This window comes from Plecotus auritus, assembly GCF_963455305.1.
Source record: "Plecotus auritus genome assembly, chromosome: 10".
NCBI classification, from domain to species: Eukaryota; Metazoa; Chordata; class Mammalia; order Chiroptera; family Vespertilionidae; genus Plecotus; species Plecotus auritus.
In genome coordinates, this window is record NC_137785.1 from 23436892 (window position 1) to 23462529 (window position 25638).

General features: G+C 43.2%; 2 protein-coding genes across 5 annotated transcripts in view; both read right to left on the minus strand.

Annotated features, from left to right (window-relative positions):
• Positions 1 to 1600, minus strand: part of MBTPS1 (membrane bound transcription factor peptidase, site 1) — a 65509-nt gene extending 63909 nt beyond the window's left edge. For all 4 annotated transcript variants that reach the window (XR_013959159.1, XM_080643680.1, XM_080643679.1 and 1 more), the window contains exon 1: positions 1383 to 1600. The gene's annotated coding sequence lies outside the window, so the exon portion shown is untranslated. The remainder of the gene's footprint in view (positions 1 to 1382) is intronic.
• A 1403-nt stretch (positions 1601 to 3003) lies between these two features.
• On the minus strand, positions 3004 to 25408 carry HSDL1 (hydroxysteroid dehydrogenase like 1). Its single transcript, XM_080644357.1, has 5 exons — positions 25287 to 25408; positions 13345 to 13570; positions 12252 to 12697; positions 11811 to 12038; positions 3004 to 5995 (listed from the first exon to the last, which is right to left on the minus strand). Exons 2-5 carry the CDS (start codon positions 13562 to 13564, stop codon positions 5897 to 5899), a joined length of 993 nt encoding a protein of 330 aa, XP_080500483.1. The 5' UTR covers positions 13565 to 13570; positions 25287 to 25408; the 3' UTR covers positions 3004 to 5896.
• Positions 25409 to 25638: the final 230 nt, after the last annotated feature.

The following is a 25638-nucleotide window of genomic DNA, read 5'->3' on the forward strand; positions in this document are numbered from 1 at the left end:
GTGCATGAATAAACAAAATGTTTTGTATCCATAAAAAAGAATATTACTGTGCCATAAAAAGGAATGATGACACAATCTACAACATGGATGAACCTTGAAAACATTATGCTAAATTAAAGAAGCCAGACACAAGGGCCACGTATGATTCCACCTGAATCAATTAAATATTTGGAAAAGAAAAATTAGAGAAACAGTAAGATTAGTGGCGATCTGGGGCTCAAGTTAGAAATGAATAGTGACTACAAACGGGCACCAGGGATCTTTTGGTAATAGAAATGTTCTAAAAATGGATTGTGGTACAAATCAATGGATCAGTACCTTAAAACAGGTGAATTTTGCAGGATGTAAATTTTACCTTAACAAAGCTCTTACATTAAAAGATAAAAAAAGTTTGGAAGAATCACTGTTCTCCAGGCCCCCCGTTTTCATACATATACAGAATGAGACCTTGAAGTCAGAGAGGCACTTACTAGCACAGTTAAGAGTAAAGGACCATAGAAAACTAAATTCTCCAGAGTTCAACTCAGATCTTATGTCACTCTATCTCTTGGAAGTTTCTTAAGGTAAGTGAAAATATTGAATTCTTGAGGTAAATGTAAATATTGAACTTAATTTGCATACACAAATAGGCCAAGATTCTGAGTGGCTCTAACAAAAACAAAGGGTAAACACCTTAATAAAAATGATGTTGATCTATAACAGTCATAGGAAGCACATCATGACAGGGCATGGCAAGACCTGAAGATCCGACAGGTCTGAAAGGCATTCTGGTTCTGAGTAAACCAAAGAACCTCAGGGGCCCCCTTGCCGACGAGCTTCTTACACTGCATTTTTGAAAATCAGTGGAGCAGTGTGCACAGACTCAGCTAGGGCAAAGAACTGAGGTCACTGAAAATCTGATACCAGAACCCTTCAGGAGTATACCCAGCACTCGGGTATGTTCGGCGGTTGAGGGTCAGAGCCAGAGCCCGGCACATTGTTTCACTCCGTTAAAGCTTATTTCACATAAAGAAAATGAAATTGAGCCAGCTACCACACCGTGTAAACATGCAGAAAAGGCCGGGCAGGGAGAACAGCCGTTTAAGTCCAGGCGGGGTCTGGCGAGCGGAGGGTACTGTTCATTTCCTACCGCCAAGCACGCTGTGTAGCCGGTGTGTCTAAATGCCTAGCTTTACCGCGCGCCCCAGGCCCGCGCCCCACCACCCGGGTCCGCTCCCTGCCGGTCCAGGGTCGCAGGGAGGCCCCAGCCACCGCCACACCGCCACACCGCCAGCGCAGACCCCCATCCTCGGGGCCTCGGGCGCGAGGAGCACCTCAGAACGCGCAGACAGCCGCGCAGATCGGGAGATGCGGTGACTCAGAGAGCGGGCCTCCTGACGTACCTGATGCTGCCTCACACTCGGGTCCGGGGGGCCCAGGATGACGGCTTCTCCGCGGCGAACACACCTCGAGTCTCCATTCGGGGCTGTTTACTCCCAACTCTCGCGAGAATGCGCCATGGGACGGGGAGACCCACGTCTGAGAACACCAGCCCCGCCGGCTATGCGTACGCTGCGTGAGGCCTGCGTGCGCACTCTGAACGCCGAGGGCCGCAGGGTCTGGGCCGGAAGACCGAAAGACGAACGACAGTCTCGCGACGTTTGTGGCCCTGGGGAAGGGGCGGGGCTGTAGGCCGTTTGTCTTGCTCTGCCTTCGTAGCAGTACCTGGCGTGGGATGCGCTGGGCTTTAGGGCCAGGATCTTAGAGAACAGACACAGGCACGAAAACAGTCACGCTGGCCCATGTCCTGGGGACAACAAACCTGACGGAACGGCCCCCATGGCCAGCATTTGCTATAAACGCCTGAAACGGTATCCAGCTCTCTCCTCCTGGGCCCTATAGGTGTCCGGATCCAGAGCCCAGGCGGCACCAACTCTGCAAACCCCTACCTGTTCACCGACAAGGCAGCTGAGAGCAGTCACCTGTGAGTCAGTCAGTTACCTGTCTCACTCCCACCCTGACAGGCGAAACCCCTGCCCCAAATCTTGTCTGCTCCACTCCGGTCTCCTCTCCGCCTTGCCTGGACCAATAATACCTAGCATTACCCCCTTCAAAGAAACAAGTATCAAAAGTTTGCCTTCCCCAAAATGCATGGGTGATTTCAATACTAGGGACCACAGGCTGTTTTCTGTAGAAATGTTGAAGTGGCCTACACTTGGCTTGGGCACAATTGGGGAATGGAAAACATATTTTAGGTAATGTTTATGAAAAATGATGTGCTATGTAATCAGATAAAACTGCTTATGTTTTAACTTTCCACCGCAGCTTGATAATGCTGCATAGGACCAATATGACCAGAAATATCACAGCACTTCACCTTCCCTTTAACAAACTGGTTTAATATAGTGGATACAGAATCACCTGCTAGCTTTTGGGCAAGCTGTACCTCTGTTCTTTATACCTCACTTACCTACCCCCCTAGCCCCCCAAGATACTGATACCTACCTCATAGAAGGAGAGTTAAATAAAACATACAAAGCTTGAGTCATATGTTCAGTAAACAGCGGTGGTTACATCTAGACCAATCCACACCTGGTGAAACAGTCTCCCCCATTTTGAGATCCTCAAAGTTAAGCAGAACTCCCTGCTGCCATGATTAATGCACTTGATCTTAAACTTAACTGTTCTAATTTGAGGTAAATTGATTTTGGCCAGGGTTCTTTTTAAGGGCCCTTTAAGTCACTGTACCATTGAATACATAGCCCAAGTGTCAGGGGCTAAGGTAGGCTAGTGCATTGCAAGCATCCTTGTCATGTGACAGTGAAGCCCAAAAACAGAGAAGTGAAGAATGCTGCCAGCTCCTTAGAACCCTGTAAACTGAAGGGGACTCAGACATGAGACAGATGGCTGAGAAATCTACCAAGAAAGGCTGAGAACCACAGCATCCTGGTCTCCCGGTTTTCCACCACTCCAGGTTCTAACTTCCGAAACCCATGCTTCAGGTGTGTAATAAAGCATTCGAAATTCCGTGGAAGGTAAATCTTTATTTAAACTAAATGTTATTTTAAAGAATAACAGCGTAGCCAATACTGAGACAGAGACACGGTGAGACTGGTCTTTGTTTCGGAGGGCACACAATGTCAAAGACAGAGGACACCACCTAAACCCTCTGGTTCCCAAATGTGACAAGATTTTAAGTAACTTGAGGTTAAAACAAAACAAAAATACTCCTCAATAGAGCTCTCTCTCCTTGCTGTCTTCCTGTCCTTCCCACTCTTTCTTGAACTCACTACAATCTCCCTTTCATCCCCACCAATCAATCTCCATGTTGCTTGACATGAAGTGTGTTAATTTGCTTAATTTGCCAAAGTCAACGATCAAAATCAACCTTCATATTACCTTATCAGAAGAATGAGATGAAGAAACCAACCTAATGTTTTCAAAAGACATGCATACGTACAATTTCCTTGCTTAATTACCTGCTCTTACTGAATTGCATTCATAAATTAAGTTCATAAATTGAGTTTTTGCAATTTTTAAATAATTTTCTATGGGGGGAAAATGTATCCCTCATTCCAGACAATACATTTACAAATATATGGAGCAAAACCTCTTCCAAAGGAAGCAGCAACCACTTTCATTGTTAAATTTTCAGTTCACAGTGTTTTAAAGGTTATTTCCCTTATTCTTAGTAAGAAAATCCATCTAGGTCTGGCCAGCATGGCTCAGTGGTTGAACACTGACCTAGGAACCAGGAGGTCATGATTCAATTCCTGGCCGGGGCACATGCCTGGGTTGTGGGCTCAATTCCCAGAGTGGGGTGCAGGAGGCAGCTGATCAATGATTCTCTCTCATCATTGATGTTTCTATCTCTCTCCCTCTCCCTTCCTCTCTGAAATCAATCAAAATATTTTTTTAAAAAAGAAAAGAGAAAAAAAAGAAACCCCATCTACAATGGTCCAATTATTACTCTAAAATGAGCTCTGGGAAAAAGTAATTTAGAAAACAAAAAACCTAAGGAAGATTCTTGGTTTTGATCTTTCACTAACTTTGCACCAATGAGCTTATTTACATACGTCCTGCCAAGTAAAGAATTTTAAAAACATCACTGACATGGTTTATTTATTCTCATCCTGTAACAATGATTCAATACCTAATCTATAAATGTAAGACATTGCTGTACCACATAACACAGGTATAAATATGGTACTTTTTACATAACATTGCTGCTGCTTATTACATGTCAAAGTTAGGTCAATGTGGCAGGAAATCAAATTTTTCCTAGTCTTAATGACCATAATTGTTGGGTGAGGGAAAAAGTCAAATGTAACCAAATAAAGGCTCCTAAACTAACTCCATCAATATCTTTAGTGTTATGTAGTGCCATTAGTGTGTACGTTTTCACATCTGAATGTCTTCCTTTTATGTGATGAAGGCCTGATCTGTAAGTGGAAGAGCTTCTGAACTGAGTCCATGTCACATCTGGAAATACTGAAGCAATGTCACTGGTAAAACTGAGTATAACATGAGAGCATGCTTAGACCTACTCATAATGGAACATCATCTCAGGAGAAAACAATTCCATAAAAGTCCTGATTTCAAAAATTTACTAGCTTCTGCATCAGTGTCCCAATATTAAATTCCAAATTTTTACTTTGCACACATTGTCATATTCATACAGTGATTTACAACTGTCAAGCACTATGTATGTGGTCCTCAAAATGTTTGGCTTTATAGGACCTGAACCAAAAACATTTCACAGTAGCTTTCAATGCTAACCCATATTGTGTGTGGGGGGGAGCTATGCATAATTATTTTCACACCAATAAAACTATTCACTATAATGCATAAAGTAATTACAAGAACCAAGAATGAGCTTCTAACTTATTTCAACAGATACAATACATATCACACACATTTGTTCATATTTTAACTACTAATTTCATAAATACTTGATGTTTATACCAATAATGCTACTGGAATTAAATAATATTACATAGAAAAGTGTATGAAAACCAGATATAACAAGCTCTAAAGGGCTAAATTTTAGTTATAAAATGGGTCATAGGCTAAGAAATCACTATTTATCCACAATAACTATAAATCAACAGATTACTGACAGTCAGTCATTACACCTCCAAATCTAGGTTAAAAAAACAGAATGTTGTAAGTAATATTACACTTGGCAAGCCAATAGCACAAAATTGGGTAAGATTGTTTAGTATGAGGAGAAAAAATCTATAATTTTAATACCCTGTAAGGTTCCACATTAAACCATCCTGACAAAAAAAAATTTTTAAGTAACTTACCAATAAAGTTGCCCAGATACACACATCCATACACATATGGTTCTCTAATGAAATATCAGTTGAAAAGCAGCATTTTCATACACAGATTGTAGACAACTAGAGCTACACAATATTAACACACACAGGTTTCTACTGCTAATCATACCAGCCACCTTATAAAATAACACTTTTAAATAGTCTTTCCTGATGAACATTTGAAAACCAATACTATAATTCACCTACTGAAATAATTTCCCTTAAAAAAACATCTGAAATTGTAAGAGGTCACAAGTCGCGTTATATTTCAGTATCAGATTGCTGTAGCTCCTAGAACAACATAAACCACACAACTTTTGAACAATTTAGGGGAAAAGCATTGAAATTTGAGTTTCCTCAATCAGTTCTTGTGCCTCAGCCATTATTTACTCTGTGCCATCCATTTGGCCCTTGAGTTTTTCCACAACATTCTCTACAAGTATTATGTTTGCTTTGCAAATGATGAGCCAACAATATGCTAAGTCATCAGTAATAAAAGAAAATACTGAAGATAAATTAAATTTGTCCTTCCAAATGTCAGAATACTGTAGGTTCCCATGAGTTGGCAAAGCTTCCCAAACCATCATCCATGTTCATGGTTTGCAGGATAAGGCCTCCTTACGTAAAGAACGATTGAGAATATTTGCTCCCCACACCCAGAGCCATTCAGGCATGTACTGTGCAAAAAGAAACTAAAAATGGAAGAAAAAAAGGTTAAAAGATTAGAACCCAAAGCCACTGACACTGAAATGTACAGATAAGCATCTTATTTAATCCAACAAATATCACTGATCACTTTAAATACTAAAAAGGAAAAAGACCTTAGGTGCTACTGTACTTAGCACCTCTTTTGCATAAGAACGTATGTTAGACTTATGGGAATAGAAACATGATCACCACCCTTCCATCCCCTTTCTCTGATGAGGATGGACAGACTTACATGCAGTAATAGGATTCCATCATTACTTGATATGAAGTGTATTAATTTGCTTAAGAATTATAAACTCTTTCCAGAAGGAAAGGTAGCTGAAATAGATAAATGCATGTGTGGTTAGTACTATGTGAGAAAACAGGTTTGAGAGGCAGAATGGAGCCAAGTTAAATAAGAAAACTGAATAAAAAACACTAGGATCCTAGTACACTGTCTTGAGGTGATGAGGATGGCTTGGGGATCCAGGGAGTCCAGCTGATGTTGTTCTGCTATCAGGTTCTCAACCGGGGCCATTTTGCTCCCCTCCCCCGGGGTTATAAGGTTACTGGTTGTCACAACTGGAGTCGTGGTGCTACTGGCATCCAGTGGGCAGACGTCAAGGATGGGCTGAACATCCTATAATGCATAGGACAGCTCCACAACAATTATCCAACCCCAAATGCCAATAGTGCTGAGGTGGAGAAACCCTGCACTATAGTGGCAGATTTGTCAGTATAGAAGTTATACTGCGTGAAAGTTCTAACACTTTGCATGTTAAGAAAGGGAGATGGGCAGGCCCCCAGCAAGTGCTGAAATTCTAGTCTAGGCTACCCTGCAGCTCCTGTGAACCACACCAAATAAGGAGGGGGTCCCAGTATGATGAACTGCAGGAAGAGAGTAGGGAACCACAGCTGCTCACAGCAGATTCCACAGAAGCTCCAACCCACCACCTCAGACAGGAGCCCAGTATTTGGCCTGGAGCCATGGGTAACTTTCTGGGAGAAGGACTAAGGTCTCTTTGGACTTCTTTAAACAGCTAGGATTTCGTGGGGGGAAATACTTGGATATTCCTCCTTGGAGGTGCTGTCCTAAAGCAAAAGATTCTGAATCCAAGGAGATGAAAGAAGTCTGACTTTGGAAAGAAGTCAGAGAAGGATCAAGTAGTGTCGCAAACACATAGACACCTGAGACAGACTAGATAACTGGATCCCCCTTCAAAGTACTTTTTTTTCAGTCTTTATTCAGTGGAGAAAGAATCAGCATCTAAAAATTTGCTTGTTTTCAATGTCCATCCATTGCCACTGTCTATTGCAGGGGACCAGCATCAAGGTGTTTTTTGACAGTTTCTTAAGGTGCTGCACTTGGAGATGTCACTGGCTCATCTTGTCTAGCTCATCCCAATGAGGTTTTTAGCATCCTGGGAAGCAGGTGGAAAGAGCTTGGTGGAAAGAGCTAATGGAAGAGAAGGGGAGAATTTCATCCCCTGGGTACTGACAGACAGACTAAAGGGGCTGACTCGTCGCCTATTTCGATAACAACGATCACAGGAAAGAATGCCAAGTCTCTGGCACTCCAAACTGCAGAAGAGTGCCACAGTGAAGAGGAGGAGGGTGCGAGTGTGAGTGTGTTTATGAGAGAGGAGGGGTGAATTTCGGGTTCTGTAAGGCTTTCTGCCTGCTCAGGACTCCTGACCAGTCGGTCCGGGCCTAAGAGTGGAGCTGGTCCTCCTCTGCTACAAAACCCAAAGGGCTCTAACCTCTGACACAGTTGTCAGCCTGGCTGCTGGACCCTCACCCACATCTCAATATGCCGCCTCAGGGCCTTCTCATTTCCACTGAGCTCCACCACTACCCTCAATGCCATGTGTTCTCTTCCCAACAGCAACACACAGCGCATGTGTGAACAAACACATCCAAAGTAGGTAGGAATTCAGAAAAGACCATGGCCCAGTCAGAGAGCTCAGATTCTCCCACTCTACTCCCCTTTCCCCGGAGCTTTCCTATCACCTGGAACACAGTCTCCATGTTCATAGGCAAGAAACTCACTGCTCAAGTTGTCAAATGAATTGTTTTTTCAGCCACACACATACCAGCATGTTTCTGGCCTTTATGTCAAGGATCACAAACAGAAAGCTATAAAGAAAAGGCCCTCCATTTCCTGTCCAGCTTACTATGTGTTCCAAAGTTGACAATTCAATATCGCCTAATGCCACTTCTGGAAATAAGAAATGCTCCCAAATCAACATTAATAACTAGTTAGCAATGAAAACAAGTACATTTGACTCCTTTCTAGCTGTTTTTAAAGCCCAAATCATTTTTTTTAACTTTTTGCTTGCAAATCTTTATTAAGACAACTAACATAATACATAAGATGCAATTGCTACATTATATGAGAGAAAGCAAATATGTCATGGTTGTGAGTCAGTTCTAACTGCTCCTATTCAGAAATGCTGTTTCACAGGCATGTAAGGAAATGAAGACATGTGTAAGGAAGGCTGAGGCAAGGGTCAGGAGTGAGAAAACCTGCTCCCTAACCTCTGTGCAAGCCTTCAAACATAACCTCTATTCACACAAACTTAGAAATGTTCTCTGTAAAATTACTTTTGATGCCCTCTTTGAAGTGGCTTCAAGGGGGGTAATAGATGCGTAATAGGTGCATATGAATGTGCTGAGTGCTGCTACAGAAAAGCCGCACAGCTGAAGGCACCGCAGATTCTCAGGCCCACCATCACGGGGCCTCCTCTCTGCTCAGCCATCCACTGATGGGTCCCCAGGCACCTCACTCCCCTTTCTTCACAAGTATTATTTCAAACCTCACTCTCTCAGCCTCGCACTCTCTCCAGCTCACCCTCACCTCACAGGAGCCATCAGACTAGGTTCCTCAACTGCTAAGTGGACTCCTGGCCTCTCCTCTCTCCTTCTTCATTTTCTAGTTGTTTCCAAAGTTCACATCACTTCCCCTCTACTTGTGCTTTCAGCCTTATTCCCCCACTTCCAGGAATCATACCTCCTTTCTCCCATCTTTAAGCTCTTTCTTCTCCACATACCCCATTCCTCCAGCATTAAATTACTACTCAAGTCACTGCTGATTTGTATAGATTAAATAGCAAACAGAATTCCTTCCTTTGGATCCAATTCACTGCCTGTAGAGCCTTATATCCTCCCCCCCAAAAAATATATATGTTTATTAATTTTAGAGAGAGAAAAAGAGAGAGGGATATAGAAATAGAAATATCAATGATGAGAGAGAATCATTGATTGGCTGCCTCCTGCACGCCCCCTACTGGGGATTGAGCCCACAACCTGGGCATGTGTCCTGACTGACGATCAACCAATGAATGAGCCACACCAGCCAGGCTAGAGCCTTGTATCTTGAGCATACTGTCTCCATGTCCTCATCTTCTCTATACTCACCTACCCACTGCAATGCAGCTGCTCCCTAAAATGCCTCCAAAACTGCTCTCATCAATGTCACCGAGGATTTCCAAGATTCTAAACCCAACAGACATGTGTTAGTCCTTACGCTATGGGCCAGATGGCACCATGTGACACTGATGACTATGCCTTCCACCTGAAAACTCTCTCTCCCCTGGCATCCATATTCCACTCTCCTCCTCTCCTACTGACCTGGCTGGCTGCCTTTCTCAGTCCACCTTCCCTGGAATGCTGGAGTTCCTTGAGTCTCTGACCAGGCCATCTTTTCTTCTCTACACTCTCTCCTTGGATATCACTGACCCCATAGCGTATCATCCAGCTAAACGCTGATGACCAGTAAGCCTATACCTCTGTACAAACCTCTCACCTGAGCTCCCACCTATGCAGCTGCCAACTCTACTTCTCTTAACTATTTCCCAGACCCTCCAAATCCAGCATGTGTAAAACTCTTATTGTTTCTCCAAAGCCTGATCTCTTCCTCTCATGCTACCCAAGTAAGTGGCACCACTGAGGTTCTGAAGCCAAAAACCTGAGAATGTGTTTTGTTTCTTCCTTTCCTTCAACCTACCATGTTCAATCTATCGCCTATCTGGTCAAGAAATATGGTCAGTCCGTCATTCTTATTTAATTCATAACATATAAGACTAACTGGAATAAACAGCACAAAACAAAACTTTACACAGTATGTTTAGCATATCAAACTTCACACAGTAAATTTTTTATAAGCTAAAGACAGAAATTGAAACCTTGACAAAATTTAGATCTTTGCAATCTGAGAAAAATGAAGTCAGAGGAAATAATTATAAAAGCAAGGTCACGCTCTAGCCGGTTTGGCTCAGTGGACAGAATGTCAACCTGAGGACTGAAGGGTCCTGGTTTCGATTCTGGTCAAGGGCACATGCCCAGGTTGCAGACTTGATCCCCAGTAGGGGGCGTGCAGGAGGCACCAGATTAATGATTCTCTCTCATCACTGATGTTTCTCTCTCTCTCTCCTTTCCCTTCCTCTCTGAAATCAATAAAAATATTTTTAAGAGAAAAAAAAGAAAAGAAAAAGTCACAACAGCAGAAGCTACCAGAGAAAACTTCTATGGACAAAACAGCTACTAATGAATCAAATATTTGTTGTAAAACTGAAAAAAAAAATGATAATGTTGAAAATAATTTGAGTAAAAAATGAAAATAGAAAAAATTGGAAAATTTTAACAGTTTTCTATAGAAAACTATTCTAGGAATTAAATTAGCTTAATAGGATTTCTTGACAGAAAAAAAATCTCTACATTCTCCAGAAAAGCCCATCAATGTGAATACAGTATAATTGCAATTAAAATGTTAGTGTTTTATAAATGCAGTCAAAATATCTATTGCATCTAAACATCATCTTTATTATATCTTCATTTCTCAGGAAACTTCATGGTCAGTGGCTTAGAAAATTATTTTAGGTTTCTCTGCTTTTCTCCAGTAATTAAGGACCTGGAAATAACCACTTAAATAAAACTGCTTCTTATTAAAAAAAACTTATAGCCAAAACTTTTGAGAAAAGTAAAAATTCACTCTTGATTTGCTTATCTATTTATTTGGTATTGGTAAAGTTCATAATCTTTATTACAGTCCCTCAAATATCTGCTGATAATTTAAGAAAATTCTGCATATTAAAGAAAAAAGCATTCTAAACTAGGGTACATCTACTTATTATGCCAGATAAAGAGACAAGTGTCTATTATAATAAATCATTATGAGTTCTCTAATACTTAGAATCAGATTTTCAAATATTTAACAAAGTTATTCTTTAAAACACTAACGACCCAAGTCTTTGTCATGCCTGAAGAAAAAAAAAAAATTCTACGCTTCTTAAATGAGTCCAAGAATATACTGAGATTACTGAGATGTGACAACTATGTTACATGCAATAGACCTTTGTGGTTTTATGTCTTCTGATCATATTGTTGACTTAGAGGTACCCACTCAAGCATTACTAGAATGTTTGCATTTTTAAATTCCCATCTAAATTCTTAGTATTTTATACGGCTACCATCTACTTATATTAAAGGAGCACATTTCATCTCTTAGGCGTCAAGTAGGTTAAACTTGAATGCTCTAAATAATCCCACAAAAGAAAATCTAGTGACTTAACCAGAACCATTAACAGTATCAGGTTTGGAGCCAGGTCTTTGAGCATTAGGTCACCTGTCTCCAGGCGTGGGCCATTTCCTAAAAATAAACCCTTACTTTCTTTGCTGAGGAAAAAAAAAAGTGTCAGGTTTAAGAATCAGAATTTGCAATTCTCATCTTTCAGCCGCAGGCTTCAGTCAGATTCCCACGTATCATTTAGGAAGGTTTAAGATTGCATTAACCTAATTACAAAAGTGAAGGCATATTGTTACCTGAATAGAATGGGACCAATATCCTGTGGTCCTTTTCGAAATGCCAAGGGTAGAAACAGCATGATGTGCATATACTTTTGGTGAAGGCACCAACCACGGGTACTTGTGCAGAAAACTGCCAGGGGCAGTCATGTGGGTAGCCACGCAGAATGGGATTAGACTCTGCACAAAGATTCCTTTAGAAGCATATTCATACTGTAATGCTCTGCTGAAGTGGTCTAAATAAGCCTGTTAAAATGGAGCAGAGGGAAAGACTTTTCATTTTATGGAACTTGGAAGAAAATTCAGGAGAAAATGAGGCCTGCTTATTATCATTTCAGGAAAAAAAATACAGCATTAGCAAACATGAGTTGCTGACAAAGAGCTCAACAGATTGGGCCAAACCATTGTAATAAATGTCCTATTGCATTAAGATCTCATTTCTAATCAGGAATACATTACCTTTGAGGCAGAAAAGGCAGCCAGCTGGGGAGTTGGTTTGCAGCAGGAGCCAGAAGAGATAGTGACAACAGCGCCTTTCTTTCTCTCCACCATCCCCGGTAACACTATGTGGACCATCAAACTAGCCGCAGCAATGTTTACATTTATGATGTCCCAGAGCTTGTCCTCGGAGACCTGAGTAAAATACTGAGGGTAGGGATAAAACACGCCCACATTATTTACCAAGATGCCAATGTCTTTGTCTTTCAAGGCTTCTCGAATCGGGTCATAGATCTCACGGCCGTTGCTGAAATCTGCCACTATGATATCGGTCTCCACTCTGTAGGTGTCAGCAATGTCTTTAGCAACCATCTGCAACTTCTCTTGGTTCCGACTAATCAGGATAATATTGAGACCACGGCTTGCTAACTCTTCTGCGTAGGCTCTTCCAATCCCATCTGTTGCACCTACAATACAACCAGGAAAAGTGAGCATACTCATTTCATGGTGAGGTTTTTTAAATACCCCATTTAGCATTTCTGCTTAATCAGAGAAAGAATCACACTAGAAGTAAAGCAAGTTCTAATACTGATTAGTCAAGAACAATGTCATAGTATGAACAATACTTATTATGTATCAAACACTCTCCCAGACACCCTGACAGGTAGATGAAAAGTTATTTTACATTCACCAAGTTGATGAGACACAGTAGGAAACTGTTTTTAAACATATATCTGGCTTGAACATGTGCCAGGAAATGATAAATTACAATGATATTTAAAACAAGAGAAATGATAAATTACGGTATTTAAAACAAGGAAAGCTTTTCTGAACGTGGTAACAGAGAGCAAAAAGGAAAGCAAGGAGTAGGAAGGTGGGGCTGGAGCAATACTGGGAATAAGAGAGAGCAGAATAAGGACAAAAATCAAAGGAAAATTCTTCCAAGGTGATGGCAGTAAGAAAATGTGAACATAATCATAAAAGAATAAGTTGTGTGTTTTTTTTTAAATCAGCAAGTTCCCATGAAATATAGTAACTCCTGGAATAATACACCCAACCTAAAACACAAACAGGAGATTTTAGATTAGACAAGGATTGAAATCCCATTTCTTACCACTCACGACTGCCCATCTTCCATATTGCTTGATCAGATCTGCTCTGCTCACCAGGCGAGGGACAAAGTGCAGCCTGATCAGGCTGTAAAAGTCACAGATGACAGTGATGCTTTTTCTGGCTGTATACCAGGCTCCCACCAAGGCTAGAGCTTCCACGTAGCAATTACACGACCTGGCGATTTCCCTATACAAGAGGTAGAAGCTGTCAACGGCAGCCATGGCAGCCTGCAGGGAAGCGAAACAGAGTTCTGTGCTTAATAAGTTAAAGGAACATGCATAGTCTGAGTGAAGAAAAAGAGCTGAGGACATCAGAACTGAATAATTTTGCATTCAAATAACAGTAATAGTTCAAATCCATGTTGCCCATGGATCCAGGCAAATTATGATCTCATTAACATTTGTAGTTTATAAACTTCTTCTCTTCCAAGGAGATTAGTCAACACAACTACTAAGAGTTACCAAATTCCTACTAAAATTCAGGGACTGCGCTGCATGTTGTGGATACAGAGATAAACACAATATGCTCTGTGCCCTAAAAAAGCTTCAAGCTCAGTATGATAACATGCCCAGACTTTAATTCATATAACAGATGAGAAGGATGTTTATTTCTTTGCTTTATGCATAATCAGCAGGTGAAGAGGGCCTACTGCCCATGTAGACATGAAGAAAAAGAAATAGAAGTAAAATTAAGACATGGCCTTGGCTGCAAAAAGTTTACAATCCAGGTGAGGCAAACTAAGCTTTAATAAACTTTCATATAAATAATATCCAAAAATGTGTATTTGAAAAGAAATACTCCCCCAACTTAAAGAAGTGGTTTTCTCAAATGAGAATGGGGTAAGCCCTTCTCCATCTTACCAGGTTAATTTGTATACCATTATCTTTGACTGCCCCTTATGTTTGAGGAAAGAAAAGTCCAATATAACTTTTACAAGTATCCACATAGCAAACATTTATAGCGCACCTACTATATTCTATGTACTGTGACAGATGCTAAGGACTCAAAGATGAGTTAAATAATTGTACCTAGGAGAAGAGACATTTAACAAAACAGTTTTAAATGCCATATGAATTGGTGTACATATGCCTGCAATTAAAGACAACCTGCAGAGGTAGACAAAGGCAGGCATGACCAAGGGTGATGAACTTCATCCTATACTCAACCTGGGGAGCCACTGATCCAACTGCACTATCAATGAGGGACAAAATATCAAACAGTCTAGAAGAGACTGCAATGAAATTACAGTGAACTCAGATATACACAAGAATAAGGATACAGCATATATTAATACAAGATATATTAATATATCTATAGTAATAAAAGCATAATATGCAAATTGGCCAAACAGCCATCTGGACATCCTTCCGGATGACCTTCCAGACGAAGCCAGGGCTGCAGCCATGGGATCCAGGCAGCCGCCCCGGCTGCGAGGGAGGGATCGAGGTAGCCACTGTGGCTGCGAAGGCCTACTCTTGCACAAATTTCGTGCATCGAGCCTCTAGTATTATATAAAAGAAAACTGATTTTAAGCCAGTGTATATGTACATAAAACTTCTGAGTTTAATCTCTTTTATAGAAATCCCATTAAAATAGAAAAAACAAATCCTGAAACTAAGAAAATACCCAAAAATAGTAGCATAACTTGCCATAAGTGTAAGGAAGAATGAGTGAATTCCCTCCCTTTTTATTACAATGTGAGCTCAACCAAGTTCTCAACTAAGCAGGAGAAAATAACCACAAATAGAATGTGTTTAGCCAAAACCGGTTTGGCTCAGTAGATAGAGCGTCAGCCTGCGGACTGAAAGGTCCCAGGTTCGATTCCGGTCAAGGGCACGTAACTTGGTTGCGGGCACATCCCCAGTAGAAGGTGTGCAAGAGGCAGCTGATCGATGTTTCTCTCTCATCGATGTTTCTAACTCTCTATCCCTCTTCCTTCCTCTCTGTAAAAAAATCAATAAAATATATATTTTAAAAAAAGAATGTGTTTATATAAGAATGACACTGTATTGTGATTAAAAGGCACATAAAATAGTTTAAAATTATTGAATATACCTTAGAACATATATGTTGAATATTAACATTTCTAGTCAAAATTACAAACCAATAGAACATACAAAGGAAATATGACAGAAAACTGAAGAAATAGATAAGCAGTAGGGTTCTTAAATGCCCCACAATAAGGATATAATCTCTTATCAAATACAGAGATTTGTCAAAACTAATCAAATACTAGGCCATGAATTGCAAAAAATAAATGCAAAAAAAATAATCACTTGTACGCACTAGTACTTTTCAAACAAAATGTAATAAAATTAGAAATAATAAAGCTATGACAAAAAGCTATACACTTGGAATATAAAATCTTTTCTTCTAGGTAACAGGTGGGCATATATCTAAGATGTTAAAACAATGTTTCCAGTGAAAAATTAAATACCACATATCTAGATCTAATGGGTTGTAACCAAAGCAATACTTGTGGGAAAGGTAACTGTACAAAGTGTAGATAACAAGGTTCTAACTGAAAAGAAGGAGGTCTGATATGCCTCATGCAACGGCCTCATACTAATGGGAAACTGAATTTCTTCCCCTAAAATACAACTTTTTTTTCAAGAATTTGAAAGATGCCTGACTACAAAGGACTTTCCCAATTTTTTCTGCTCTACTCATTAACAATTCTGGTTTTCCTCTTACCTCCTCCTCCAGTTCTGGGCCTTCTTACGGCTCAGTCTCTTCTTACGGCTAATTTGCGAACAAAAAACAACACAAAACAAATTCCTTTCTTTTGCCCTCATAGCTCAGCTGGGAAAACGTTATATAAAACTAATACCAAAGATTTTTAAAATTAAGAAAATGCAAAAATTCTTATGCCATGAATCCCTGTGTGTGTATACAGAAAAATATTCCCTAATCTAAGAATAAGGAAGGCCAAAAGCATCTGTCTGGTGAAAGGCTTGGCTGGAATGACAACCAGCTCCCGCACCGTTTTTCTTAAGGAACATTCATCAAATGGGACAAACCTGCTCAATAGCTTTGAGAGACATGGCACTCTGCACAAACACCAGGAGCTCAGGACACAATATGCAGGAAGAGGCTGGCCGCCCAGGAAAGCGGGCAGACACGGCCATCCTCTCTCCCTCTCCCCCTGGGCTTCCCCCTGGGCCTCATCTTTCTCTCTGCAAACCACCTTGCTGTGTTCCACCTGCAGAGCACTTGAACTTCCACATGACTGCAGCCACCTGGCATCTCTATTTCAAATTCCTGGCAGAGTGTCTGGCTGGCCCACCTGAGCTCAGGTATTCAGCACTTGTCTTATCAGCTGGCAGAGGTGGCAGGGAGGAAGTATCCTGTGGTATTTGGAAGAGCCCCTTTTAGCCTGTGGTGGGGTAGGTGCTGTAAGAACGAGGAAATGAAACTCTGGTACACCTTTCCCCTGTCCTTCCACCCTAGACACTGCGTTATAACCATTCTGTTTTTGAACTACCCCCAGGAGGCCGAGTTCCTCTAGGATGGAGGCCAAATCTTACTCCTCTGTTTCTCCAGCACCTTCCACAACCTCTGGCACAGAGCAGGAGCTCAACACATGTTTGCTGCATTAGACTTTACTACCCAGTCTCAGCTCAGCTCCCAGGCTGTTTTTCCAGCTAGCTCTCAGTCTCCACACACCATCTTGTTCCCCAACTCCAGAGGGCGCCACCAAACTCCTTTGATCCTTTACAGAAAGAAAAACCTCATGTGCAAAATCCACCAGGGACACCCCCCTCAGGTCCAGCAGGAGAGACGCACCCGCATCAGGGGTGAATTGAGAACAGCGGTGTCAAGGGGCTTCAACCCCAGGTTGGGCCCGCTTCTCAACTCTACCTATTCCCATTATAGCTCCACCATAGACAAATACTTTAAACATCTATTATCATGTCATATTTTTTAAAAATCACAGAGAATCAGAGGGCTGACAGCATTCTAGGTCTGGTCTTCAGCCCTGAGGTACCGAAAGGCAACTTGATCAATCCCCAGAGAATAGCTCAAGTTGGAAAGATCTGACTCACACCAACCAAATTCACAGAAGACTGATAAATTCAAACACCTATGTATGTATGAGTAATAGACAATAGAAACCTAGACACACAGTCACTGATCTATAGGAAAGTCTATGTGGAATCAAACTACGTGTGGGATGCTGAGGACCCGCCCAAGTAAGCCAGGAGTCCCTGCCACCCTGTGTACACAGAATTCATTGAAAGATGAACGAAGTGATTCAATGACATGTGGCGAGGGTGCTCTGAAGGAGGTGTAAGACTCTCCTGGGCAGAGAGGAGGAAAGGCCTAGCACTGTAAAAGGTCCAGCCTGCCAGGAAACAGTGACAAGTTCAAAGTGCTTACAGCACAGGATGTGCACCTAGGACTAGCAGGCGGGGGGGGGGGGGGGGGGGGGGCGGGGAGGAGGGAGGCCAGGTGGTGAAATGCCTTTATGCCAAATGGAAGTGTTTGGCCTTACTCTTTGAGTAAGTCCCTTAGGCCAAAGGTAGGAGCTGATTGGGTTTGCTGTGGAATTTACTGGCAGCAGTGGAGGTGGCTGTAGTAGTGTGGGCAGGAAGTAAGGAGTCCTGAACGCTGGTCCATCCAATAGGGATGAAGCAAGGCTGCATTGAGAGCACATGCCTTTGTGACTGATTCCTTTCTGCTCCTCAGACACACCATTTTCATACATTTGTTCACACCTTGATAGACCATAAATGGAAAATAACAGGAAATTATAAATTCCTTATATTTCCTCACTCTTCTTCCCCACCCTTAAGTACATGATGGAAAATAATGTCTTTTTAATAAAAGAAGAAATCAGGACTTTCCCCAAAGCCACTAAATTCCAGGAAAGCTCATGGAAACACAGTTTTAAAGGAGTATATTACACATTTAAGTCTAGAAGCCGATCAAGAAATGTACAGCTGCATATAACTTGCTTTAGGGGTTTAACTAGTTAATTTCTCTATGGATATTTAGTCTAAAACTTTGATAAATCTGTTACTTAGAAAGCAATATTAAATCACAGGAAAATTCTGGTTCCTTTAAAGTTACCTTAAAAAGGTAACTTTACCTACCTTAAAAGTTATTATAAAGCTCTGTTTTCTTATCTCTACAGAAAACTAAAACATCAAATGAGAAACAGTAAAATAATAAGGAAAACAGTAATTCAGAATGGTCCCAAAATAGGCACTTTTTACTTGGATAAGCTGATATTCATCAGGGCTAGTTCATCACACACTTAAGGGTCTCTAAGTAAACTGTGGACTTTGGGTGATTATGTCAAATGTAGATGTTTATCTTTGGTAAAAAGGTGGCATTCTCGAACTAGCCTGTTTGGCTCAATGGTTGGAGCCTCGGCCCATGGACTGAAGGGTCCTGGGGTTCAATTATAGTTGAGGGCATGTACTTCGGTTGTAGGCTCGATCCCGTCCAGGGGTGTGCCAGAGGCAACTGGTCGATGAGTCTTTCTCACATCAATGTTTCTCTGTCTCTCCCCTTACACTTTTACAAAGTGTCATGGGAAAATTATGGCCAAAACTCCAAGGAGCAAAGTCACCTCCTCAAAGCACAACTGCCGTGGCTGTAACATTAGCCTGACCTACAGTTTAGCTGACTCAACTCAGCAATGAAAGGGCAATCGAATCCACTAAGGCACACCTTGGAGATATTGTGGGTTCGGGTTCACCATATGCCTGTATAAGACCTTTAGGAATCAAGAGTTCTGGGAAAAGTGTCCTGGCTGAGACACAGACATCACCAGGCTAGCCAAAGAAATGACACCTGGGGAGGATAGTAAAAGAACATAAGACAGATTGGCCAAAGTATTTCAAAGAAAATAAAGCAAGTATTATGGGAAGAAGACAAAGCAGCACCAGCAAGGTGTTGTGGTCCTCTGAACAATGGCCCTCAAGATGCCCACAGTCTAATGCTCAAACCTCATAAATAAGCCACCTTGTGTAGCAAAGGGGACTCTGTAGGTGTGATTAAGTTAAGGATCTTGAGATGGGGAGATGATCCTGGATTATCCAGGTGGGTCTAATGTGATCACACTTATCCTTATTAAAAGGAGGAAGAATGGTTAGAGTCAGAGGAGATGTGACGAAAAGCAGAAGTCAGAGAGAGAGATTGATTTAAAGATGCTGGCTGCAGGATTTGAAGATGGAGACAGGGGTCACAGGTCAAGGAATGCAGGCACCTCTAGAATCTGGAGCCTCCAAAGTGACACAGCCCTGCTGACACCTTGACTTTAGCCACGTGAAAGTGATTTCAGACTTCTGACTCCAGAACTCTAAGAGTACAAATCTGTGTTGTTCTAAGCCACTAAGTGTGTGGTTATCTGTTACAGTGCCATAAGATGGATGGATGGATAGATGAAAAGATGGATGGATGAATGGTCAGTCTAATTTTTAGGACAATAAAGAGACAAGCTGAAAATCCTGCAATACCCTTTAACTCAAAACCTTCAAGGGTATTCAGGAACCAGCAAGTAGCCTCGGAGATTCCTATGATCTTCAATGGCGGGTAGACCTGAGGTGGTCCTCGCCATGCTCATCAGCAGCCGGTACTGTAAAACTTTTAGCAAGGCTGCAGGGCTTGGGCTTTATTTTCATTAACATTTTGTACAGCAATCTTACTTCCTTCACATAGTCTGAATCTGCCTTGCTCTCAGCACTCAAATCCTATCTGTCCTTCTAAGAACAGCTCAAGTCCCATTCCTTCTCCCCAGTTCAATCCTAGCACTCACTGACAAGCACCAATGACCCGCCAGGCCCTTGAGGGTACACCGGAGGCCCACACAGTCTTTCCTTTCCTTCCTAGCTCATCGCAGGAACCCAACCTCTGAGTTCATCTCTCTCACCCACATGGCACTTACCACACTGCTCTGCATTCTACTTAACTTGTCTGTATCTTGGTTCCTCAACTAGCGTACAGGGCTTTTGAGAACAGGAAATGTTAACTAAAATTAACTTTTCTGTAATTCAGAAAAATTGAAAAACACACACAAAAGTTGTAAAACATATTACGCACAGTTCAAAGAACAATAAAACAAAACTCCCACATAGAACCCTACTTCACAAATAAAGCCCCATCTGCTTCTGCCCTGATCATATAGCCCCTCCTGCCATCCTGGGGCCGGGGGACCACTTGCCTAAATTACGACATAATCATTGCCATGTTGTTGTTGTTTAATAGTTGTACTATTACCCAGCACGGATTCAATTCTGAAATAATTGTATTCAGTTCTTCCTGGTTTTGAACTTTATATAAAGGAATCCCACTGCATGTATCCTTTGGTGACTTCTTTCACTCAGTATTATTTTCGAGATTCATCCTGGAGCTGTAGGTTACACTTGCACTGCCACACACTATCTCATGGTACAAACACATTATATTCATACTACAGGCCCGGTGCACGAAATTTGTGCATGGGCCGGGGCTGTCCCTCAGCCCAGCCTGCACCCTCTCCAATCTGGGACCCCTCGAGGGATGTCCGACTGTGGGATCGGGCCTAAATGGGCAGTCGGACATCCCTCTCACAATCCAGGACTGCTGGCTCCCAACTGCTCACCTGCTTGCCTTCCTGATTGCCCCTAACTGCTTCTGCCTGCCAGCCTGATCACCCCCTAACCACTCCCCTGCCAGCCTGATTGATGCCTAACTGCTCCTCTGCCAGCCTGATTGATGCCTAACTGCCTTCCCCTGCAGGCCTGGTCACCCCTAACTGCACTCCCCAGCAGGCCTGGCATCCCTAACTTCCCAGGCCTGGTACCCCCCAACTGCTCTCCCCTGCAGGCCTGGGTCCACCCCAACTGCCCTTCCCTGCAGACCTAGTCACCCCCAACTTCCCTCCTCTGCCAGCTGGGTCACCCCTAACTGCCCTCCCCTGCTGGCCTGATCACCCCCAACTGCCCTCCCTTGCAGGCCTGGTCCCTCCCAACTGCCCTCCCCTGCTGGCCTGATCACCCACAACTGCCCTCCCTTGCAGGCCTGGTTCCTCCCAACAGCCCTCCCCTGCTGGCCATCTTGTGCTGGCCATCTTGTGTCCACATGGGGGCAGGATCTTTGACCACATGGGGGCAGCCATCTTGTGTGTTGGAATGATGGTCAATCTGCATATTACTCTTTTATTAGATAGGATAGAGGCCTGGTGCATGGGTGGGGGCCAGCTGGTTTGCCCTGATGGGTGTCCCGGATCAGGGTGGGGGTTCCCTTAGGGTGTGGGGCGGCCTGGGCGAGGGGCCTGTGGTGGTTTGCAGGCTGGCCACGCCCCCCAGCGACCCAAGCAGAAGCCCTGGGATCTGGGATTTATTTATCTTCTACAATTGAAACTTTGTAGCCTGGAGTGGAGCCAAGCCTTCTGCTTGCTCCATGGGGGCAGCCATTTCTGTTGGGATTTATGTATCTTCTATAATTGAAACTTTGTAGCATTGAGTGGAGGCCTGGGCCCGCAAGGGCAGGTGGAAAGCTTGGCTTCCTCCATTGCCAGGGAAACCCAAGCCTCCCTCCTGCTCTCTGTGGCTGCAACCATCTTGGTTGGGTTTATTTGCATATTCCCTCCTGGGATTGGCTGGTGGGCGTGGCTAGTGGGCATGGCTTGTGGGTGTAGCGGAGGTACAGTCAATTTCCATATTAGGTTGTTTTGCTGGTTTTTACTTTACAATTATAAGCAGAAGTGCCATGGACATGTTTATGCACATCCCCTGAGCACATGTGTAAGTTTCTCGAAGAGATAAGCCTAAGAGTCAAATTGCTAGGTCATAAGCCATCCATGTAGTCAAGGAGACACTGCACCAGTGGCTGAACAATGTGCACACCCACCAACAGCAAGTTCACACTGCCTCTTCCCCAAAGGCTGCAATATCCCACAGTTCACCTTCTGCCCACAGGGTGCTGTGAAATGAGATCTCATATGGTTTTAATTTACATTTCCTGATTACTAACAAGGTTGACTGGCATTCTTCTAATGCTTATGTGCTATTTTCTCATCTATGAAATGCCTATTCCTTGCTTTTGCCTTATTTCTATTATGTTGTCTTTTTGTTTCAGAATTGTAAGAATTCTTTCTATATTCTAGCTACCAGTTCTCTGCATGTTGTCTCTTTGTAGTGCATGCAATAAACTGCATGTCTTAATTTTAATGTAGTCAAGTGTATCAATCTTTTTTCTGTATAGTTTGTGCTTATGTTTGACTTCAGAAATCCTGTCTTAGCCCTGGGTTATAAAAATATTTTCCTATATTGTTTTCTAAATGCTTTCACAGTTTTGTTCTTCTAATTTAAGTCTGTAATCATCCTGCAGCTTTATGAAGGTGTAAAGCTGGGATCAGACCCATCTTTAATATTCCTCCTGAGGACCTGGCATGGTGCTATTATACAATATTTAATAAATACTGCCTTACATTAAAAGCTCAAATTTCATTCCTGAGGAGAAAAAAATGTAAGAAGTTTCTCAAATTTTGTGTTAGCACTGTGACAAAGTTACTGTTGGTGTATCATGACGTTTTGGAATTTCCTTACCTTCCTTTGCCAATTTTTAGTAGACCACGAAACTGAATTAATGGGAAACAGAGTAGAAGCTGAGTTAAGTGCTCATTCAAGATCCAATACTCCTCAGTTTCAGGTTTTCACTTGTGAAGTAGGAATTAAAATGATAGCATCTATTCCTAGGTGTGTACCTAAGATAACTGAAAACTTAGGCTCACACAAAACTTGCAGAGCCACATTCATAGCAGCACCATTCACTGTAACTAAAAAGTGAAAATAACCCAAATGTCCATCAACAGATGAATGCATTAAGGAAATGTGGTCTGTACACGCAATGGATAAAAGAATGAAGTACTGACACATGCTACAACCTGGACAAACCTTAAAAATATTATGCTGAGTGGAAGAAGCCAGACAGAAAAGGCCAAATACCATGATTCCATTTATATGAAATGTTCAGAACAGGCAAATCCACAGAGACAGAAAGTAGATTAGGGTTGCCAGGGCACAGTGAAATGGAAAATAGGGAGTGCCCACTAATGGGGTGCAATTTCTTTGAGGGATGGGAATGTTCTAGAATTAAATGGTGATGGTTGCACACTGAATATGCTTCTATGAAAATTATACCTACTTTTACATGGCTAAAATGGTAAATCTTATGCTATTAACTTTTATCTCAATTTAAAAAACAATACCATGCCCCTAGACCCGTGGTCAGCAAACTGCGGCTCGTGAGCCACATGCGGCTCTTTGGTCCCTTGAGTGTGGCTCTTCCACAAAATACCACGGCCTGGGCGAGTCTATTTTGAAGAAGTGGCATTAGAAGAAGTTTAAAAATTTGGCTCTCAAAAGAAATTTCAATCGTACTGTTGATATTTGGCTCTGTTGACTAATGAGTTTGCCGACCACTGCCCTAGACCATTATTGTAGAGATTAAAATCACAAACAACTGAAGACTTCCTGGATTCGAATTGGGGTTCCCAAGCTGGGTGTCTTGAGTGAAGGTGAAGTTACTTCACTTCTGAGCTTTCCTGACATCACCTATAAACATGGGGGTAATAGTTCCTGCCTAAGATTATAACGAGAATTAAATAAGGTCATAGACATAAACCACTTAGAACCGTGACTGAGACACAAGTGATCAATAAGCTTTAGCTATTAGCCACTATAATTAAATGTTCAATGTATTACCTATTGGCTACTTGTGGTGGTCAGGGTTAAAACTGAGAGCTGGGCCTGGCCAGTGTGGCTCACTGGTTGAGCATGGGCCTATGAACCAGGAGGTCCTGGTTGGATTCCTGGTCAGGGCTCATGCTCAGATTGTGGGCTCGATTCTCAGTGGGAGCGTGCAGGAGGCAGCTGATCAATGATTCTCTCTCATCACTGATGTTTCTCTCTTTCTTTCTTTCTCTCTCTCTCTCTCTCTCTCTCTCTCTCTCTCTCTCTCTCTCTCTCCCTCCCTCCCTCCCTCTCCTTTCCTCTCTGAAATAAATTAAAATATATTATTAAAAAAAACTGAGAGCTGCCTTTATGCAGAAAGTGCTTTATTCCTGTTGGCTCACTTTTTCTCTCATCAATTATATAAGGCAGTGTTATAATCACCCCCAATTTACAGATGGGAAAACTGAGGCTTACAGAGGTAAAGTGACATACCAGGAGCTCTCAGCTAAGAATGGGGCGGTGGGAATTCAGATCAAGGTCTATTAAAGTCCAGAACTCTGGCTGGCTGGCCGCCCCACTGAGAGACCCCCAGGTGGGCATCCTGCTGGCATCACCAGGGCTGCAGGGTTTGCTGGGCTGTGTGGGGGCTGCACGTTCCTTTGGGCAGGGGCAGCCTCACTGGTCTCCAGAACCCCTCCTCTCCAGCACCAGTCAGGGTCAGGCAAGCCTGAGCAAAGGACCACCGCTTTGGGAACTGGTGGTGCCCTTTCTTCCAGCGCTACCTTATTCTGAATTACTTCTAACTCAGAACAAAGACAACAAATCCCACTCAAACCAAGTCCTTTGGTAATGAGAATAAAGAAGCACGTACAAAGGGGATGATTTTTCAGAGCCTCGTGGGGAGCACCCGTGTCAAGGTCTGGGGGAGAGGGGGTGCCCAGCGCTTGAGGTGGGTGGGGCCCTAGATTTGCGGGGAGCGGGGGAGGGACGGGCCCAACTGAGAGGGACCTCTGGGGTGCAACGCCGGGGTGGAGTTGGGGAAGGGCGCTGTGGGGCTGGGAACACGGGTCTGGAGGCAGAGATGCTGGGGCGAAGGTTTAAGGTCCGCGAGGGACGAAGGGGCCCGAGGTGCGGGCGACGTACGAGAGCACGGGTCCCGGGGGGCGTGGTAGGGCGCGGAGGGAGAGGAGGGCCAAGGCCCTGCAGGCGTCCAGGGGCACGAGGTAAATCTGGGGTAAGGGCACGGGGGGAAGGGGCGTAGAAGGGGTTGCGGTACCTGCACAGGTGGCGCAGTCTCCGAGCCGCTCCCACCAGACCCGCGTGAACTCCGCCCCCGTCACAGCCACCGCAGCTGCCGCGGGCCGCGCTCCCACGTGACCCGCGCAGGCGCCGGAGGGGAGGGGCAGAGCCGTCGGGAGGTCCGCCCTAGGCGTCCGGGTGTGCGGGTCCGTCCGAGTGCGCATGTGCAGCGGTTGCCGTGGAGACCAAGGAAGCGTTGGGCTGCCAACGACGCGTACGCGAGTGCAGGCGGGGAAGGAAAGCCGGACGTCTCAGGTCCAGCTGGGGCCGTAGCGGCCCGGCCAAACGGGGCTGCCCATTGTTACGGGGTGTTCGCTGTTTCCGGAATA